The sequence below is a fragment of the Salvelinus namaycush genome, chromosome 39, assembly GCF_016432855.1.
Source record: "Salvelinus namaycush isolate Seneca chromosome 39, SaNama_1.0, whole genome shotgun sequence".
NCBI classification, from domain to species: Eukaryota; Metazoa; Chordata; class Actinopteri; order Salmoniformes; family Salmonidae; genus Salvelinus; species Salvelinus namaycush.
Window position 1 is genome coordinate 7,804,327 of NC_052345.1, and position 22,357 is coordinate 7,826,683.

At 48.5% G+C, this 22,357-nt stretch overlaps 1 protein-coding gene across 1 annotated transcript in view; it reads left to right on the forward strand.

Annotated features, from left to right (window-relative positions):
- Positions 1 to 22,357, forward strand: part of LOC120032487 (B-cell lymphoma/leukemia 11A-like) — an 85,751-nt gene that overhangs the window by 36,791 nt on the left and 26,603 nt on the right. Inside the window, exon 2 of the mRNA XM_038978592.1 lies at positions 19,106 to 19,742. Within this exon, the coding sequence (XP_038834520.1) occupies positions 19,106 to 19,742 (637 nt within the window). The remainder of the gene's footprint in view (positions 1 to 19,105; positions 19,743 to 22,357) is intronic.

The window sequence follows — 22,357 nt, forward strand, 5'->3', positions numbered from 1 at the left end:
GGCTATAGGCCTACCATAGGCTGCTGAAGGGAGGACAGCTCATAATAATGGCTGGAACGGAGCGAATGGAATGGCATCAAACACATGGAAATCATCCTTCCCTCCATTCATCCCTCCTTCATCCCTCCCTACCCCCCGCCATGTGACCCAGGCTTGATGAAGACAATCCACTTAGTCCAGTCAGGGCTTAGTGCTAGCGATTGATCCTCACCCCACTCCAGGAGGGTGCGAGCCACAAATCACAGGCAAGGTGACCAGCTTGTCCCTGGAGACGAGTATTATGGGATTGCTCTACCTCCGGCAGCCACAACTCCTGTCTACTCTATAATGGCCTATATTGACCTACAGGCAATAGGGAGATTCAATTGTCCAGGTTGCTGTAAAGTACCTGAACACAGAAGTTGGTCTTGCTCAGACTTCTTTACATCAAGAACTTCAGCCTGACTTAAAAGGAACACGGGTTGAACATTGAAGGAACATAATTGCTTTTTAAATATACGACTAGTGACAAAACAAATGATCTGTCTGTCCTGTGCGTTAGTGTTTGGTCATGTTTAGTATTCTGGGCATTCCGTCACGTCGTATGAAGACAAACAGGACCTGAGGGAGAACAGGGAAAGATCTAAGTGTGTCCCAAATGGCACCCTATTCCCTATAGTGTGCACTACTTTTGACCAGAGCCCTGTGGGCCTATAGGGTGCCATTTGGGACAAAGGCGTAGCACTTGGAAGGCACCGTACCTCCGCCTGCGATTTATTATGCTCCGCGGCTCCATCTTTCGATCATTTGGAAGTTTTAAGGATTGTCAAGAGAGGTTGATGTCATCGCCCGTTCATCACTCGTTTTTAGCTGTTGCGTCTAGTCGGGGTTCTTTACTGCTCATCCTGCACTCGTCTTTGTATTCCCTTCTTTCCTTCTGATCTGTATCACTCGTTCCATTCCAGCCCTGTGGACGCATGACCTGTACGCACACACACACACACACACACACACACACACACACACACCAGTTTTGAGGTTTTAGGTAGCTAGGTTAGCGATAGCATTCCTCTGGGGATGTATTGTAAATTGCATTGTTGGGCTTAGTGTGAATGATGATGGCCAAGGCATGTTACGTTATGCTGACCACATGGGGTCTCTGGACAGAAGCCATCCATTGTTACACAGTTTCACAACTAAGGGCTCTGACAACATGTGAAGTTGGAATAGGTTGATTGAAAACAGTGAATATTTGCAAGTCGGAGACAAATAGGTTCCTATAGCATGGCATTAATTAGAATTAAAGTATTTTTTTTGTTTTTTGTATTAAATCAAGCAGGGTGATACCACAAATAAAACATAATGACATGGAGGAACTGACAGAACTACTTCAAATCATGTGTTAATTATGTGATATAAAATATAATTTAGGCTGGTCCGGTTGCATAAGGCGGGATGTGAAAGTGGAACTTAAAATATGTATAATGTTTGCACAGCATTAGCATGCTCCTCTCTCACTCACACACACACTCACACACACACACACACACACACACACACACACACACACACACACACACACACACACACACACACACACACACACACACACTCACACTCACACTCACACTCACACACACACACACACACACACACGCACGCACACACACACAGGAGGAATAGAGAATGAATGGATCCTCTTTTTAACACCATGTGTCTTTCCGAGGTCAACTATATTAATAGTCCATATATATATATATATATATTTTTTTTTTAAATTTTATCCCCTTTTCTCCCCAATTTTTTTCCGTGGTATCCAATCGCTAGTAATTACTATCTTGTCTCATCGCTACAACTCCCGTACGGGCTCGGGAGAGACGAAGGTCGAAAGCCATGCGTCCTCCGAAGCACAACCCAACCAAGCCGCACTGCTTCTTAACACAGCGCGCCTCCAACCCGGAAGCCAGCCGCACCAATGTGTCGGAGGAAACACCGTGCACCCGCCCCCCTCGGTTAGCGCGCACTGCGCCCGGCCCGCCACAGGAGTCGCTGGAGCATAATGAGACAAGGATATCCCTACCGGCCAAACCCTCCCTAACCCGGACGACGCTAAGCCAATTGTGCGTCGCCCCACGGACCTCCCGGTCGCGGCCGGCTGCGACAGAGCCTGGGCGCGAACCCAGAGACTCTGGTGGCGCAGCTAGCACTGCGATGCAGTGCTCTATAATAGTCTATATTTAATCAAATTAAAAAGTTACTTTGATTTGAAATGTGTCTTTATGTAAATGTTATTAAATCAAAAAGTGTTCCATCATAATTTGATTAGGTGAAAAATGTACTCCTATAGCCTACAGTACATTTATAAGTAGTTCCTCAATACTGCCTTGTTGTTGTCCTATGTGGTGTCGTCATGGCGATGATCAAATCAAATGTTATTAGTCACATGCGTCGAATACAACAGGTGTAGACCTTACAGTGAAATGCTTACTTACGAGCCCTTACCAACAGTGTAAGGCCTGGGTGTCGGAGTGTGGAGTCAACACGCAGGAAACAGCAGGTGCCAATACAAAATGTTCTTTAATGAACACGGACCAACGAGTCCACCCTATTAACACACTGGGTGTACTATATAACCAACCCCAGACACGGGGGGAAAGGAACACAGTCCAGAAAACACGTAGCACACAACCAACACCACTACTTACAAACAAACAATCCCGCACAAAGAAACGTGCGGGCCGGCTGACTAATAAGCCCAACTAATTAACCCTAATACACCACAGGTGAACCCAATAACCACATAGGGAGGGGGAGAAAAGGATCAGTGGCAGCTAATAGGCCGGTGACGACGACCGCCGAACGCCACCCGCACGGGAAGGAGAGCCTGCCTCGGTCGAAGTCGTGACAGTACCCCCCCTCTGACGCGCGGCTCCCGCAGCGCGCCGACACCGGCCTCGAGGTCGACCCGGAGGACGAGGTGCAGGGCAATCCGGATGGAGGTGATGGAAATCCCTCAGCATCGACGGATCCAAAATGTCCCCCACCGGTACCCAGCACCTCTCCTCCGGACCGTACCCCTCCCAGTCCACGAGGTACTGAAGGCCCATCACCAGGCGTCTCGAGTCCAGAATGGCCCGTATCGTGTACGCCGGGGACCCCCCGATGTCCAGAGGGGGAGGAGGGACCTCCGGCACCTCACCGTGCTGCAGGGGACCAGCTACCACCGGCCTGAGGAGAGACACATGAAACGAGGGGTTAATACGATAATAGGAAGGGAGTCGTAATCGATAACACACCTCGTTTATTCTCCTCAGGACTTTGAAGGGCCCTACACACTGCGGACCCAGCTTCCGGCAGGGCAAGCGGAGGGGCAGGTTTCGGGTCGAGAGCCAGACCCTGTCCCCCGGTACAAACACGGGGGCCTCACTGCGGTGGCGGTCAGCGCTCCTCTTCTGCCGTCCACTGGCTTGTTGGAGAGATTCCTGGACGGCCCTCCATGTCTCCTTGGAACGCTGCACCCATTCCTCCACCGCAGGAGCCTCGGTCTGGCTCGGATGCCATGGTGCCAGGACCGGCTGGTACCCCAATACACACTGAAAGGGGGACACGTTAGTAGAGGAGTGGCGTAGTGAGTTCTGGGCCATTTCGGCCCAGGGAATGTATCTCGCCCACTCCCCTGGCCGGTCCTGGCAATACGACCGCAGAAACCTACCCACCTCCTGGTTCACTCTCTCCACCTGCCCATTACTCTCAGGGTGATACCCGGAGGTCAGGCTGACCGAGACCCCCAAACGCTCCATGAACGCCCTCCATACTCGGGACGTGAATTGGGGGCCCCGATCAGAAACGATGTCCTCCGGCACCCCGTAGTGCCGGAAGACGTGGGTGAATAACGCCTCCGCAGTCTGTAGGGCTGTAGGAATACCGGGCAACGGGAGGAGACGACAGGACTTCGAGAACCGATCCACAATCACCAGTACCGTAGTGTTCCCCTGAGACGGGGGAAGATCGGTCAGAAAATCTACGGACAGGTGCGACCAAGGCCGTTGTGGAACGGGGAGGGGTTGTAACTTCCCTCTAGGAAGGTGCCTAGGAGCCTTACTCTGGGCGCATACCGAACAGGAGGAAACATAAACCCTAACGTCTCTCGCCAAGGTAGGCCACCAATACCTCCCCCGAAGACTCCCCACCGTCCTCTTCACCCCAGGGTGACCCGAGGAGGGTAGAACGTGAGCCCACCGAATCAATTTGTCCCGAACACCAAGCGGCACGTACTTCCGCCCCACCGGACACTGAGGAGGAGCGGGTTCCGCCCGTAACGCCCGCTCGATGTCCGAGTCCACTTCCCACACCACTGGTGCTATCAGCCTTGAGGCGGGAAGGATGGGAGTGGCTTCGGTGGGCCGATCGTCCGAGTCGTAAAAACGGGACAGTGCATCCGCCTTTACGTTCTGAGATCCCGGTCTATATGTTAACGTAAACTGAAATCGGGTAAAGAACATGGCCCACCTTGCTTGACGTGGGTTCAGTCTCCTAGCTGCCCGAATATACTCCAGATTCTGGTGGTCGGTCCAGATGAGAAAAGGGTGCTTAGCCCCCTCAAGCCAGTGTCTCCACACCTTCAGGGCACTGACCACTGCTAACAACTCCCGGTCCCCCACATCATAGTTACGCTCCGCTGAACTGAGCTTCTTCGAGAAGAAAGCACAGGGGTGGAGTTTTGGTGGCGTACCAGAGCGCTGTGATAGCACGGCACCTACCCCAGCCTCGGACGCGTCCACCTCCACTATGAATGCTAGAGAGGGATCCGGAGGCGCCAACACGGGCGCATCCGTGAACAGCGCCTTCAACCTGTTGAAAGCTCCGTCCGCTTTTGCTGACCACTGCAGCCGCACCGGACCCCCCTTCAGCAGTGAGGTAATGGGAGCTGCTACCTGACCAAAACCCCGGATAAACCTCCGGAAGTAGTTGGCAAAACCCAAAAACCGCTGCACCTCTTTTACTGTGGTCGGAGTCGGCCAATTACGCACGGCCTTAATGCGGTCACTCCCTACCACCACGCCCGAGGTGGAAATGCGATAACCCAGAAAAGAGACGGCTCGTTTGGAGAACACACACTTCTCAGCCTTGACATATAGGTCATGCTCCAGCAGTCTACCAAGCACCTTGCGCACCAGAGACACATGTGCGGCGTGAGTGGCTGAGTAGATCAGAATGTCATCGATATAAACAACCACTCCCTGCCCGTGCAGGTCCCTGAGAATATCGTCTACAAAGGATTGGAAAACGGCTGGAGCATTCTTTAACCCATATGGCATGACGCAGTACTCATAATGGCCCGATGTGGTACTAAATGCGGTTTTCCACTCGTCTCCTTTCCGAATACGCACCAGACTATACGCGCTCCTGAGATCCAATTTTGTGAAGAACTGCGCTCCGTGAAATGATTCCATTGCCGTAGCAATGAGAGGTAGTGGGTAACTAAACCCTACGCAAACCTCCCTCCTTTTTCTTCACAAAAAAGAAACTCGAGGAGGCGGGTGAGATGGAGGACCGAATCTACCCCTGTCCCAGAGACTCAGTGACATATGTCTCCATAGCCACCGTCTCCCCTTGGGACAATGGGTACACGTGACTCTTGGGAAGCGCAGCGTCTACCTGGAGATCTATCGCACAATCCCTTCCCGGTCGATGAGGTGGTAATTTAGTCGCTTTCTTTTTACTGAAAGCGATTGCCAAATCGGCATACTCGGGGGGAATGCACACCGGGGAACCCTGGTCTGGACTTTCCACCAACGTGGCACCGATGGAAACTCCCAAACACCTTCCAGAACACTCCTTTGACCACCCCTGGAGAACCCCCTGTCTCCACGAAATTTTAGGATTGTGCCGGGCCAGCCAGGGAATCCCTAGCACCACTGGAAACGCAGGCGAATCAATAATATAAAAGCTGATACGCTCCTTATGATTCCCCTGCGTCACCATGTCCAGGGGGACCATGGTCTCCCTGACCACCCCTGACCCTAATGGCCGGCTATCTAGGGAGTGCACGGGAAAGGGAGAATCTATCGGCACAAGCGGAACCCTTAACCTAAGAGCGAGTCCGCGATCCATAAAGTTCCCAGCTGCGCCTGAATCGACTAGCGCCCTATGCTGGGAAGAGGGGAAACATTTCAGGAAAAAAATCAAGACAAACATGTGACTAACAGGGGGTTCTGGGTGAGTTTGGTGCTGACTCACCTGGGGTGATCGAGAAGCGTTCCGCCTGCCATCTCGACTCCCAGACGGACCCCCCCAGCACCGATCGGCCGTGTGTCCTCTCCGACCACAGCTGGTGCAGGGAGAGCCTCCTCCTCCGGTATCCCTCGGCCCAGCCCCTCCCAACTCCATCGGAATAGGAGCGGAAGGGCTGGGTGGTGGAACGTACAGGACCCTCTCAGAACGCCCGCAGGCAGCCAGCAGATTGTCCAGACGGATGGACATGTCAATCAGCTCATCCAGAGAAAGAGCGGTGTCCCGACATGCTAGCTCCCTGCGGACGTTCTCCCGGAGACTACACCGGTAGCGATCAATAAGGGCCCTGTCATTCCACCCAGATCCTGCAGCCAGGGTCCGGAACTCCAGCGCGTAATCCTGGGCGCTCCTCTTCTCCTGCCTAAGGTGGAACAGTCGTTCTCCCGCCGCTCGGCCCTCTGGAGGATGGTCAAATACGGCCCGAAAACGGCGGGTGAACTCTGGGTAATGCTCCTTCGCCGAGTCTGGGCCATTCCAGACTGCGTTGGCCCACTCCAGAGCACGACCCGTGAGGCAGGAGACGAGGACACTCACCCTCTCCGCTCCCGAGGGAGTGGGTCTTACGGCGGCAAGGTACAGTTCCAGTTGGAGTAGGAACCCCTGGCACCCCGCCGCCGATCCATCATAATCCCTCGGGAGTGTCAGACGGAGAGCGCTGGAGCCGAGGAATGGAGAGTCCTGGGCTGGAGGAGCCGAAGGTGGAGAGAGGAAACCACTCCTCTCCCATCGGTCCATTCGCTCCATCATCGAATCCATCGCTGATCCAACACGGTGGAGAACAGTGGTATGCTGGAGCACCCGTTCCTCCATCGATGGGAGAGGGTTGGCCGCTGCTCCTGCTGACTCCATTCGTGGTGCGAGATTCTGTAAGGCCTGGGTGTCGGAGTGTGGAGTCAACACGCAGGAAACAGCAGGTGCCAATACAAAAATGTTCTTTAATGAACACGGACCAACTAGTCCACCCTATTAATACACTGGGTGTACTATATAACCAACCCCAGACATGGGGGGAAAGGAACACAGTCCAGAAAACACGTAGCACACAACCAACACCACTACTTACAAACAAACAATCCCGCACAAAGAAACGTGCGGGCCGGCTGACTAATAAGCCCAACTAATTAACCCTAATACACCACAGGTGAACCCAATAACCACATAGGGAGGGGGAGAAAAGGATCAGTGGCAGCTAATAGGCCGGTGACGACGACCGCCGAACGCCACCCGCACGGGAAGGAGAGCCTGCCTCGGTCGAAGTCGTGACAAACAGTGCAGTTTTAAAAATTATGGATAAGAATAAGAGATAAAAGTAACAAGTAATTAAAGAGGAGCAGTAAAAAAAATAACAATATGTACAGGGGGGTGCCGGTACAGAGTCAATGTGCTTGGGCACCGGTTATTTGAGGTAGTATGTACATGTAGGTAGAGTTATTAAAGTGACTATGCATAGACAGCAGAGAGTGGCAGTGGTGTGGAGGGGGGGGGGGGGGCAATGCAAATAGTCTGGGTAGCCATTTGATTAGATGTTCAGGAGTCTTATGGCTTGGGGGTAGAAGCGGTTTAGAAGCCTCTTGGACCTAGACTTGGCGCTCAGGTACCGCTTGCCGTGCGGTAGCAGAGAGAACAGTCTATGACTAGGGTGGCTGGAGTCTTTGACAATTTTTAGGGCCTTCCTCTGACACCGCCTGGTATAGAGGTCCTGGATGGCAGAAAGCTTGGCCCCAGTGATGTACTGGGCCGTTCGCACTACCCTCTGTAGTGCCTTGCTGTCGGAGGCCGAGCAGTTGCCATACCAGGCAGTGATGCAACCAGTCAGGATGCTCTCGATGGTGCAGCTGTAGAACCTTTTGAGGATCTGAGGACCCATGCCAAATCTTTTCAGTCTCCTGAGGGGGGAATAGGTTTTGTAGTGCCCGCTTCACGACTGTCTTGGTTTGCTTGGACCATGTTAGCTGTTGGTGATGTGGACACCAAGGAACTTGAAGCTCTCAACCTGCTCTACTGCAGCCCCGTCGATGAGAATGGAGGCGTGCTCGGTCCTCTTTTTCTTGTAGTCCACAATCATCTCCTTTGTCTTGATCACGTTGAGGGAGAGGTTGTTGTCCTGGCACCACACGGCCAGGTCTCTGACCTCCTCCCTATAGGCTGTCTCGTTGTTGTCGGTGATCAGGCCTACCACTGTTGTGTCATCAGCAAATGTAATGATGGTGTTGGAGTCGTGCCTGGCCGTGCAGTCATGGGTGAACAGGGAGTACAGGAGGGGACTGAGTACGCACCCCTGAGGGGCCCCTGTGTTGAGGATCAGCATTGCGGATGTGTTGTTACCTACCCGTACCACCTGGGGGCGGCCCGTCAGGAAGTCCAGGATCCAGTTGCAGAGGGAGGTGTTTAGTCCCAGGGTCCTTAGCTTATTGATGAGCTTTGAACAGTACACTGAGCTGTAGTCAATAAATAGCATTCTCACATAGGTGTTCCTTTTGTCCAGGTGAGAAAGGGCAGTGTGGAGTGCAATAGAGACTGCACCATCTGTGGAACTGTTGGGGTGTTATGCAAATTGGAGTGGGTCTAGGGTTTCTGGGATGTTGGTGTTGATGTGAGCCATGACCAGCCTTTCAAAGCACTTCATGGCTACAGACGTCGGTAGTCATTTAGGCAGGTTACCTTAATGTTCTTGGGCACAGGCACATGATGCCACGCTGAGCTTGTGGGTCATGCTCGTTGAATGCCAGTAATGCCCACTGACACAGTGACTACAGACTGGACATCACAAAGTCAACACAAACACACAGACACACACATACACACACAGTCAAAACAGCTTTCAAGCTGCTTTCCCACCAGTGCACTGAAGCGGGGGGAGATTGGGAGAATTCACCAAAGCCCCTCTCTCTGTCAGTCTCTCACACAAACCCTCCCTCATCCCCCCTCCTCTCTGTCCCCTGCCTGGGCCTTTGTTGTTGATGGGGGGAGGGCTCCCTGGTTCTATACATTGTACCCCCTACTCCTCACACATTAGCATGAACACACATCTCCTCTATATGTCAGCTGGAGTAGCCTTCCTGTAAAGTGAACAATAACCACACTATGGCTTCTTTTAAAGGGGACTTGATGATGTCGTAGGGAGATTATCTCTCTTCCTCCTCCTCCTCCTCCTCCTCCTCATCCTTCTCTCATTCTCCCACTGTCACATCGCACCGTGGTGAATGGAATGGCCATGGCTGTGCGGTTCAATCACTGTCAAGTAGCAGAGAAGAAGAAAAGAGGTTCCTCCTGTGTGAAATTTCACGATTCACAATTGATTAAATAGCGGTGTCATTTCACGGCCGGGCCTGTTCCACGGAGAGAGACAAGATGGTTCTGTGACGAGGGTCTTTCCAGAGCTGCTTCGATGTGAAGGGCCACTGGTTTTGAGAGAGAGAGCGAGAGAGAGAGTGTAGGGGGACATTAGGGGTGAATTGACAGTAGAGAGGAGAGAGGAGGCTGGGAGGAGGCTGGGTGTGTGTATGTGGGAGGGTGTGTGTGTGTGTTTGTGTGTGTGTGTTTGTTTGTGTGTTTGTGTTGTAATCCGGCCATGTAAACTGCTCTGATATAGACTTCCCTTATTGAGAAGGCAACATAATGAGACAGAGGAAGTCTTGAATCCTGCCATACCTCCCTTCATTTTGTAACATTTATTTGACTTCATTGAAGTGCTAACTACATCCTGTATTACCGTGTTAGATAGAATGGATCACTCAGGGTGTTTTTCAACTCCATGAAATAAAATGAACCGAAATGTCATTTCTATGAATCACAGGCAATTTTCACATCACCAAGTCACTTTCAATTCAATTTCCTCAACTGTCTGGGGGAGTTGAAATATAATTGACCCCAATGTAATATCCTCTGTAAATACTACTGCACATGACTAATGCATATGATACAGTCTGGAGTACATGACGGCTACAGCCTTTAGTGGCTGCAGACATTTTCAGCTGTAGACGGCTGCATGACTAATACATGTTATGTAAAGTCTGAGGGGACATTTTCAGCTGTAGACGGCTGCAGGACTAATACATGTTATGTAAAGTCTGAGGGGACATTTTCAGCTGTAGATTGCTGCAGGACTAATACATGTTATGTAAAGTCTGAGGGGACATTTTCAGCTGTAGACGGCTGCAGGACTAATACATGTTATGTAAAGTCTGAGGGGACATTTTCAGCTGTAGATTGGAGATTGCCCAGGGACAAGTGAACTCCCAGAGAGCTCCAGAATACCCCCGATACGTCCCAAATTGCACCCTATTCCATATGTAGTGTACTACTTTTGACCAGTGCCCACAGTGCACTACTTTTGACCAGAGCCCTATGTAGGGAATAGGGAGCCATTTGGGATGGGATGCAGACCCTTATCTTTCATTTTCACTCTAGTAAACCTGCTTAGGAAATCTCTTTAAGTAGGAGCTTCCCCATAGGGAATCATATTAACATCTCTACTTCCTGTCTGTACTGCTAACCAGCCTCTCCACACTGGCTCCTCCTGTTTCTCAATGGGGCTTTTTCATACATATACTGTATATGTAGCTTTTTATATTGAGATTTTTGTTATAAAGTGTGTGGAAAGTGTTTGGTTTTTAAAGGAAGTGAGAACATCTTTTTTGAGGAAGTTTTAGTTGATAGTTCCAGTTTCTGGGTTTTTGGACTGAGATGTTTAGTTTGCCCAGTTGGGAGGCTACGTTACGGCCACATAATTGACATATGAAAATGTCCCAACACCAGACGTTGAAAATGTCCACATTCTTAACATTCATTTCCAGAATTACAGTAGCCTTTGAAGTTGGGCTATTTTAAATCCCCAAATGAGCTGAAAAAGCTTTTCTGAAAAGTTCAGCTGGTATTTTTGAGAAGCAACTAGTTACTTGTTTGCATTCTAGATAGAAGGGGAGCGTGGAAAGACTTGTCCACTTGAAGTTGCCCAAAAGAGATATGTTGTTTAGTTGAATACAGGCTACTTTGTAATGGATGTGTTTTCTGAAGTAAACATCTCTCTTTGCAGAGAGAGAAGCCAGTCTCGAGGACCATTTCCCCTCCTGGAGTGTTTCTGAAAATGCTGCGTATTTTTCACAGTCACAAGATTGGTGGCATAACGCCTCACATTTTCAGTGTAACAGTACCACACACACTCTATCTGAAAGGTATTTATTGAAGTGTGTGTGTGTGTGTGTGTGTGTGTGTGTGTGTGTGTGTGTGTGTGTGTGTGTGTGTGTGTGTGTGTGTGTGTGTGTGTGTGTGTGTGTGTGTGTGTGTGTGTGTGTGTGTGTGCTGCCGCGCATACCAAAGACTCTCGCAGCTCATTCAGCATGGCTACACACACACACACACACACACACACACACACACACACACACACACACACACACACACACACACACACACACACACACACACACACACACACACACACACACACACACACACAATGCATGTGACCAGCATTCCTTCAGCCGAAGCCATGAAAGAGAGAACAGAAATAGGCGGAGGGAGTGGAGGAAAGAGAGTAAATGAGAGGTGGGCACACCGTAATGTTCCGGAAAAACAATGTTCAGGTATGAGTTAAAAGCACATTGTAAAATGTTGAAAGCACTTTAAGCATCAACTAAAAGACACAGCTCCTTTTCACCAAGGTTGGTACCTCTTGCAACGTACTCAGTGTGCTCTCAGTCACAGGAGGTTGGTACCTCTTGCAACGTACTCAGTGTGCTCTCAGTCACAGGAGGTTGGTACCTCTTGCAACGTACTCAGTGTGCTCTAAGTCACAGGAGGTTGGTACCTCTTGCAACGTACTCAATGTGCTCTCAGTCACAGGAGGTTGGTACCTCTTGCAACGTACTCAGTGTGCTCCAAGTCACAGGAGGTTGGTACCTCTTGCAACGTACTCAGTATGCTCTCAGTCACAGGAGGTTGGTACCTCTTGCAACGTACTCAGTGTGCTCTCAGTCACAGGAGGTTGGTACCTCTTGCAACGTACTCAGTGTGCTCTAAGTCACAGGAGGTTGGTACCTCTTGCAACGTACTCAGTGTGCTCTCAGTCACAGGAGGTTGGAACCTTTTGTAATGTACTCGGTGTGCTCTCAGTCACAGGAGGTTGGTACCTCTTGCAACGTACTCAGTGTGCTCTCAGTCACAGGAGGTTGGTACCTCTTGCAACGTACTCAGTGTGCTCTCAGTCACAGGAGGTTGGTACCTCTTGCAACGTACTCAGTGTGCTCTCAGTCACAGGAGGTTGGTACCTCTTGCAACGTACTCAGTGTGCTCTCAGTCACAGGAGGTTGGTACCTCTTGCAACGTACTCAGTGTGCTCTCAGTCACAGGAGGTTGGTACCTCTTGCAACGTACTCAGTGTGCTCTAAGTCACAGGAGGTTGGTGGCACCTTAATTGGGGAGGACGGTCTCGTGGTAATGGCTGGAGTGGAATGGTATCAAATAAATCCAACACATGGTTTCCAGGTTTTGATACCACTCGCTCCGTTCCCGCCATTAATATGAACCGTCCTCCCCTCAGCAGCCTCCTGTGCTCTACGTAAACTCTAAGTATACAAATGAATACATGTGCGTTGAGGCAAGAAGTTATGCGGCTTAAACAGTTGATATGAGACATATTGCAGCTTGGAGCTGACCTGGGTTCAAATACTATACCCAGGTCTGCAGCCGCGTTCTCGTAGTGTTTGTAGCCAGCGTCCGTGGTTCGTAACAGGAAGCGGGCTGGCACAGGGATCAGCGCTTTTTAAATCTAGGTAATTATGAAGGAGCTTTAACGACACAGCAGGGGATCCTGACTAATGACTGAGGCTGCCCCACAGAGTGCCTGATCACCGCGACCAGCTAAACACATGATGAATGATCCACCAGCACGTGTCTTGTGTAGCCGGCTAACCTACAGCAGTTTGATTAGTCATGTCTGACGAGGCAGATGGGCAGGAGACTGATGTGTGAACTCATTTGAGATGATGGTTTGCCAAAGATAGTGGATAAATGAAGATGTCCCACTCAGGCCGTTTACCAATCTGAGAAAATGGTCAGTTCCGGACTGGTCTGCTTAACGGGGTGGCTTTCCCATAGGCACCAATGCATTAGCAGCTGGGTCTGGTCTGTTTAGTTCATTGGCTGTATATGAGCCAGAATAGATTAGCGCGTGGGATGTCTCTCTTGCTCTTCCGTCTCTGGGTGTACTTCTGGAGCTCCATGTTCTCATTCTTTAGTGTCACCGCATAGTTTCAGTATCCCAACCTTACAAACACAGGCTTACTTTAGCATTGTAGCTATTGCATTACAAACAGAGGCTTACTTTAGCATTGTAGCTATTGCATTACAAACAGAGGCTTACTTTAGCATTGTAGTAATTGCATTACAAACAGAGGCATACTTTAGCATTGTAGCTATTGCATTACAAATTGTAATGTAAGTGCTGCTGATTTTCATCAGTACAGGAACGCTTGTCACTGAATGTTTCCCCCATTACTGACCAGCTCTCCTCATTACCCAGAGGGCCAGTTCCATCATAGCCTTGCAGAGATGGCATGTTTCTCTGCAGAGAAAAAGAGATAGAAACAGCTGTAGTTAACCGATAGATGGTGTGTGTGTGTGTGTGTGTGTGTGTGTGTGTGTGTGTGTGTGTGTGTGTGTGTGTGTGTGTGTGTGTGTGTGTGTGTGTGTGTGTGTGTGTGTGTGTGTGTGTGTGTGTGTGTGGTGTGTGTGTGTGTGTGTGTGTGTGTGTGTGTGTGTGTGTGTGTGTGTGTGTGGTGTGTGTGTGTGTGTGTGTGTGTGTGTGTGTGTGTGTGTGGTGTGTGTGTGTGTGTGTGTGTGTGTGTGTGTGTGTGGTGTGTGTGTGTGTGTGTGTGTGTGTGTGTGTGTGTGTGTGTGTGTGTGTGTGTGTGTGTGTGTGTGTGTGTGTGTGTGTGTGTGTGTGTGTGTGTGTGTGTGTGCGTGCGTGCGTGCGTGCGTGCGTGCGTGCGTGCGTGCGTGCGTGCGTGCGTGCGTAGCTGCGTAGCTGCGTGCGTGCGTGCGTGCGTGCGTGCGTGCGTGCGGTGTGAGAGAGAACGATTTGTCAGATAGCAGTTGATTGAGTGTGTATGGGAGCCACAGCTCATCTGAGTTGGCCCCATGTGGGAGAAATAGCCAGTAAAACGAGGGCCAGATTTAAAGTGATGTGTTCAGTGCTGCTGCTAAGGTTCACCAGGGGACCAGTACAGTAAATGACAATAGGGATGGAGGGAAGGAGGGAGGGAAGGGTACTGCCAGTGTGCAGGTAGAATTTGAGAAATGAACAGATTTCCCCCCTGGAGTGAGAGATGAGGGGAGGAGGAGAGAGAGAGTGGGTATGCCTGAGCAGCTGTGGTGTGAGAGATATGAAGTTGAAAGGAGATTGGGGAATGGGGGGGGGGGGAGCAGGCCAGATGAAGTATCTCCCTCTCTCCCCTGTGGTAAAGGAAATGGGGTAAATGGAATGAGCCGGTATGAGGTGTACAGTATGACAAATGGACCAAACCATCCCTTGTAGGTGGGGTTGGTTCAGTCAGAGTTTCAGCCTCGGTTCCTCACTCCATTGCCCCAGCCCTGCTACCTGCAATGATGGATAGCCCGAACGCTTAGCCTTTTACCTGCTTGCATTCTCTCTAGCTGAGCGATTGGGGGCGAGGGGGTTGAGAAGGGGGTTTAGTAAGCGACCGCGTGTCAGGCGAACCGGGCTTGGCCTCCCCAAAGCACGCTGTGTAGGATAAGACAGATTCCCCCTAGCGATCGATAACCAAGCACACACACACACGCACACACCCTAATGGCCTAGATTCCTAGCCTCACCATCCCTGGGCTATTAATTGTCCATTTCCCCATCTTTTCCTCTCTTAAGAGCCCCCTGCTCTGTCCCCATAGAGTTAAACAGAGACTGAGATTAAAGAGAGAGAAGTCCTTTAAACGCAAGAGAGAGAGAGAGAGAGAGAGAGAGAGAGAGAGAGAGAGAGAGAGAGACAGAGAGAGAGAGAGACAGAGAGAGCGAGAGAGCGAGAGAGACAGAGAGAGACAGAGAGAGACAGAGAGAGCAGACAGACAGACAGACAGACAGACAGACAGACAGACAGACAGACAGACAGACAGACAGACAGACAGACAGACAGACAGACAGACAGACAGACAGACAGACAGACAGACAGACAGACAGAGCAAATGAAGGGCAGTAGAAAGAGAGAGGAAAGAAACTAGGGATCAGGAGAGAGAGAGAGGGAGAGGGAGAGGAATCGGAAGGAGACAAAGAGATAGAGAGAAGAACAGAATAATTTATTTCTCCACGTGTGAATCATATCACCCCCCGATTTCATTATACAACATGTTTTTTTATACTTTTGAATGCAGAAATGCCTTATTAAATCCACTGATTCGCAGATCAGAGAACAACCCTGTTGATTTAGCCAGAGGCCTGCTGTGCTGTTGGGCTCAACACTTTTCTCGTTCAAATAGAGACAGTTAAAAGATGAAGACAACAGATTTAATGCGTTTGGATTTGGGCTTTCCTGCGATTCCAACCGTGTCCCTTCTCATGTCTCTCACGGCCCACGCAAAGCCAGGGATATCTGCTGCTCCAGGGCAAACATGTGCTCTTTTTAACTCTACTCCTCTCTCTTTCTATATTCTCTCTCTTTCTATATTCTCTCTCTCTCTCTCTCTCTCTCTCTCTCTCTCTCTCTCTCTCTCTCTCTCTCTCTCTCTCTCTCTCTCTCTTTTCTCTCTCCCTCTCTCTCTCTCTCTCTCTCTCTCTCTCTCTCTCTCTCTCTCTCCCCTACCCCTGTACTCTTTTAAACGTCCTAAAACATCCTATGACTAGCGTACTTTGGATTAGCCCCTAGAAGCGGTCCCTTTGAATTTGGGCGAGTGGGATATTTTAGGGTGATCGGTAGTGTAGGGCAGCTGTTACATGAAGGATTAACAGCTTCTAACGTGTATTACCTCAGCTGGTATAACACAGCAGCTGTGAACTGCCACACACACACACACACACACACACACACACACACACACACACACACACACACACACACACACACACACACACACACACACACACACACACACACACACACACACACACACACACACACACACACACACACAGAGAGGAAAAGAGAGGAGGTGACCCAGTTGTGGCAGCAGGTGGGTTGGAGGTGATTTGAATGAGGTTGAGGTTTAAGAGGATCAGTGGGTGTAATGAAGAGGGTACTTCAGCTATTTGCACATTGTTGCAACACTGTACGGTACGTAGTCAAACTTTTATGTAATGTTTACTGTTCATTTCTGATTGTTTATTTTCCTTTGTTTATTTCAATTTTGTGGATTGTCTATTTCACTTGCTTGTCAATATAAACACGTTTCCCATGCAAATAAAGCCAATTGAATTGAGATATTGTTAAAACACTGTACACAGCTGTACTTTTGTGAATGAAATGTTTACTGTTCATTTACATTTTCAGGGTTTTTGTTTTGTTGTTTCTTCTCATTTTTGTTTATCGTTTATTCCACTTGTTTTGGCAATGTAAACATATGTTCCCCATGTCATGAAAGACCCTTTTAATTGAATTGAATTGAATTGCGAGAGAGAGAGAACTGACAGTGAGAATGTTATGCAAACGATTAGAGAGATCTATCATAAATCTCACAAAAATGCCCGCCCTTCCCCTCTCTCCACCCCCCTACCCCTCTCTCCACCCCCCCTACCCCTCTCTCTCCCTCCCTCCCTCCTCTTCTGTCTCCCTACTTGTCTCTGTCTCAGTCTTCCACCTCTGTAATAGGCTCAGACACAAGGTGTTTGCAGAGAGAAGAGGTTGATGTGCTGATAACAGGCTGGCTTTACGGGAGAGAAATGCATTACCATACCGAGCAGTGCGCCTCTCTCGGTCTCTCCTTTTCACCTCTCTCTCTTTCTCTCACACTCTCTCTCTCTCTCTCTTGACGTCTTGCTTTTCTCGCTCCTTGCTCCCTCTCTTCTCTCTCTCATTTGCTCGCTTTCACTCATTCTCTGCCTGAATCTCCTGCTCTGTCAATGTCTTGCTCTCCATTTCTCTCTCTCGCTCTATCACCCCTCTCTCTCTTTCTATCACCTCACTCTCTTGCTCTCTCTCTCTCACTCTCTCTCTCTCTCTCTCTCTCTATCCTCTCTCTATCATCTCTCTCTCTCTATCACCTCTCTCTCTCTCACTCTCTCCCTCTATCACCTCTCTCTCTCACACCTCTCTTTCGCTCTCTCACTTCTCTCTCGCTCTCTCACCTCTCTCTCTCTCTATCACCTCTCTCTCTTCTCTCTCTCTCTCTACCACCTCTCTCTCTATCACCTCTCTCTCTCTATCACCTCTCTCTCTCACCACTTTCACCTCTCTCTCGCTCTCTCACCTCTCTCTCTATTAGCTGTGACTGTAAACAGAGAGACACATCAAGTGCTCCAGCTTGTTCTGGAGCTCTATATCCTCTCCCACTGCTGTTGTTCTTTGCCCTTCCTCTCTCTCTCTCTCTCTCTCTCACACACACACACACACACACACACACACACACACACACACACACACACACACACACACACACACACACACACACACACACACACACACACACACACACACACACACACACACACACACACACACATTTGCTCTCCGCCTGTCTAGCGAAGTGTGCGTGTTTCACGGCGTCTCAGCCAGGTAGGCAGAGGAAGCTCTCTTGCCTGTTCCATTTGATGCATCGGGGAACATTTCAGTGAAGCGAGTGCTTCCGAGGTGCGGCAGAACTCTCCCGCATGTCAACGCTCTCCTCTCCTCCTTGTCATCCCCCTCTCACTCTCCATCCCTCCCTTTCTCTAAGCTTGTTCTGGTGGAAAGATGGGAAAATTGTACATTCAGATCTTGGCTCAAAGCACACAAACAGGGGCTGCAAACACACACACACACCCGGCGGCGACACACACACTGCCTCCTTTTCACACGCCACACTATTGTAATTCCATAATCATCACGTGGCTCCGGAGAATGTGGAATCAGAGAATACGTGTGTTCCCTGAATGCTTACACACACACACACACACACACACACACACACACACACACACACACACACACACACACACACACACACACACACACACACACACACACACACACACACACACACACACACACACACACACACACACACACACACACACACACACACACACACACACACACACACACACACAAAAATCACATTCTGGTGCTTTATCCCCCTTGGTAATCTGTTTACGGGGTGACAGGCACGTCAGGGGAAAAGTTAATTGAAAGCGGTACTAATCTGATGATACACAGCCACAGAAAGCAGTCCTCGTCCCCGTCGTCACCGTGGCGATAGGCCCAGTCAGCCGGTCAGGTTGCACCTTGTTGTGTTGTGGCAGGGAGCAGAGGGAGTCAATAAGTTAATGCTACTTAATTTCATGCCTCTTGGTTCTGTTAAGCTGCTTGGTGTGTGTGGCGTGTTGATTGGTAATCTGACAGTTGATATGCGTCTCACTGACTCACTCACCACAGATCTGGTTCTGCTTGTTTGTGCCCCCCATCCCCTCCCCCCTCTTCTCTCATTATCTATCCTTCTCTTTCCTCCCCCTTTCTTCCCATCTTCTCCTTTTCTTCTCTCTCTCTCTTTCCCCTCCTCATTCCCCCTTCTCTCTCCTTTACTCCATTCTTCCCTTCTCCCATCATTGTAAATGTGAATTAGTTCCTAACTAAATTACGTTCAAATCAAAACCAACAACAATGAAACTAATCTGCTCTCTCCCTTCTCACAGGATGGCTACTATTCCCACCGCCCCAAGGAGAAAGTCAGAGTGGACAGCAACAATGAGAACTCTGTGCCCAAAGACTTTGAGAACATAGACAATAGTAACTTTGGCGCCCGTTCGCAGCCCCAGCGCCAGCCCCCAGGGGGCGCTAACAGTAACAAACACAGGGAGAGGCTGCAGGAGAAGGCCCATGCCGAACAGGCAACCTGGAAGGATAACGCTCCGATTCTGAGCCAGAGCTCCAACGAGGTTCTCCAGTACGGACGAGCCGTAGCCCAGAATGGCTCACTTCCTGTGGGCCCGAAAGCGGTTGGAGCCGGGGTGGGCTCCAGGAACCACCACAGCCGCTCTTCACAGCCACAGAGCCAGGGTCAGGCTCAGACTTACCCCCAGTCGCAGTCCCACCCCCCGACTCAACATAGACACCAACACCAGCATCAAACCAAGAAGCAGGCGACTGCGGCTCCATTGGAGGTCGTTTACGACCAGCCGCCCAAGTGTGAGATCAGTGGGAAGGAAGCCATTTCGGCTCTGTCCAGAGCCAAGACCAAGGAGTGCCGGCAGCAGATAGCTGAAGTGTACTGCAGACACAAGGAAGGTCAACTGATGCCTGAGAAGGTCACCCGCTACTGTCCCATAGAGGGTGAGTTAATAGATATACTGTTACTAATGTTACTGTCCCATAGAGGGTGAGTTAATAGATATATTGTTACTAATGTTACTGTCCCATAGAGGGTGAGTTAATAGATATACTGTACTAATGTTACTGTCCCATAGAGGGTGAGTAATAGATATACTGTTACTAATGTACTGTCCCATAGAGGGTGAGTTAATAGATATACTGTTACTGTCCCATAGAGGGTGAGTTAATAGATATACTGTTACTAATGTTACTGTCCATAGAGGGTGAGTTAATAGATATAATGTTACCAATGTTACTGTCCCATAGAGGGTGAGTTAATAGATATACTGTTACTAATGTTACTGTCCCATAGAGGGTGAGTTAATAGATATACTGTTACTGTCCCATAGAGGGTGAGTTAATAGATATACTGTTACTAATGTTACTGTCCCATAGATGGTGAGTTAATATATATACTGTTACTGTCCCATAGAGGGTGAGTTAATAGATATACTGTTACTGTACCATAGAGGGTGAGTTAATAGATATACTGTTACTGTCCCATAGATGGTGAGTTAATAGATATACTGTTACTGTCCCATAGAGGGTGAGTTAATATATTATACCGTTACTGTACCATAGAGGGTGAGTTAATAGATATACTGTTACTGTCCCATAGAGGGTGAGTTAATTTATATACTGTTACTGTCCCATAGAGGGTGAGTTAATAGATATACTGTTACTGTCCCATAGAGGGTGAGTTAATAGATATACTGTTACTGTCCCATAGAGGGTGAGTTAATTTATATACTGTTACTGTCCCATAGAGGGTGAGTTAATTGATATACTGTTACTAATGTTACTGTCCCATAGAGGGTGAGTTAATAAATATACTGTTACTGTCCCATAGAGGGTGAGTTAATAGATATACTGTTACTGTACCATAGAGGGTGAGTTAATAGATATACTGTTACTGTCCCATAGAGGGTGAGTTAATAGATATACTGTTACTGTCCCATAGAGGGTGAGTTAATTTATATACTGTTACTGCCCCATAGAGGGTGAGTTAATATATATACTGTTACTGTCCCATAGAGGGTGAGTTAATAGATATACTGTTACTGTCCCATAGAGGGTGAGTTAATAGATATACTGTTACTGTCCCATAGAGGGTGAGTTAATTTTATATACTGCTTACTGTCCCATAGAGGGTTGAGTTAATATATATACTGTTACTGTCCCATAGAGGGTGAGTTAATATATATACTGTTACTGTACCATAGAGGGTGAGTTAATAGATATAATGTTACTGTCCCATAGAGGGTGAGGATTAATAGATATACTGTTACTGTACCATAGAGGGTGAGTTAATAGATATACTGTTACTGTCCCATAGAGGGTGAGTTAATATATATACCGTTACTGTACCATAGAGGGTGAGTTAATAGATAATACTGTTACTAATGTTACTGTCCCATAGAGGGTGAGTTAATAGATATACTGTTACTGTCCCATAGAGGATGAGTTAATAGATATACTGTTACTAATGTTTACTGTCCCATAGAGGGTGATTTAATAGATATAATGTTACTAACTGTTACTGTCCCATAGAGGGTGGGTTAATAGATATACTGTTACTGTACCATAGAGGGTGAGTTAATAGATATACTGTTACTGTCCCATAGAGGGTGAGTTAATAGATATACTGTTACTGTCCCATAGAGGGTGAGTTAATAGATAACTGTTACTAATGTTACTGTCCCATAGAGGGTGAGTTAATAGATATAATGTTACTAATGTTACTGTCCCATAGAGGGTGAGTTAATAGATATACTGTTACTGTACCATAGAGGGTGAGTTAATAGATATACTGTTACTGTCCCATAGAGGGTGAGTTAATAGATATACTGTTACTGTCCCATAGAGGGTGAGTTAATAGATATACTGTTACTGTCCCATAGAGGGTGAGTTAATAGATATACTGTTACTGTCCCATAGAGGGTGAGTTAATATATATACTGTTACTGTCCCATAGAGGGTGAGTTAATATATATACTGTTACTGTCCCATAGAGGGTGAGTTAATATATACTGTTACTGTCCCATAGAGGGTGAGTTAATTTATACTGTTACTGTCCCATAGAGGGTGAGTTAATAGATATATGTTACTGTCCCATAGAGGGTGAGTTAATAGATATACTGTTACTGTCCCATAGAGGGTGAGTTAATAGATATACTGTTACTGTCCCATAGAGGGTGAGTTAATAGATATATGTTACTGTCCCATAGAGGGTGAGTTAATAGATATATGTTACTGTCCCATAGAGGGTGAGTTAATAGATATACTGTTACTGTCCCATAGAGGGTGAGTTAATAGATATACTGTTACTGTCCCATAGAGGGTGAGTTAATAGATATACTGTTACTGTCCCATAGAGGGTGAGTTAATAGATATACTGTTACTGTCCCATAGAGGGTGAGTTAATAGATATACTGTTACTGTACTGTCCATAGAGGGTGAGTTAATAGATATACTGTTACTGTCCCATAGAGGGTGAGTTAATAGATATATACTGTTACTGTCCCATAGAGGGTGAGTTAATAGAGATAATGTATAATGTTACTGTCAATAGAGGG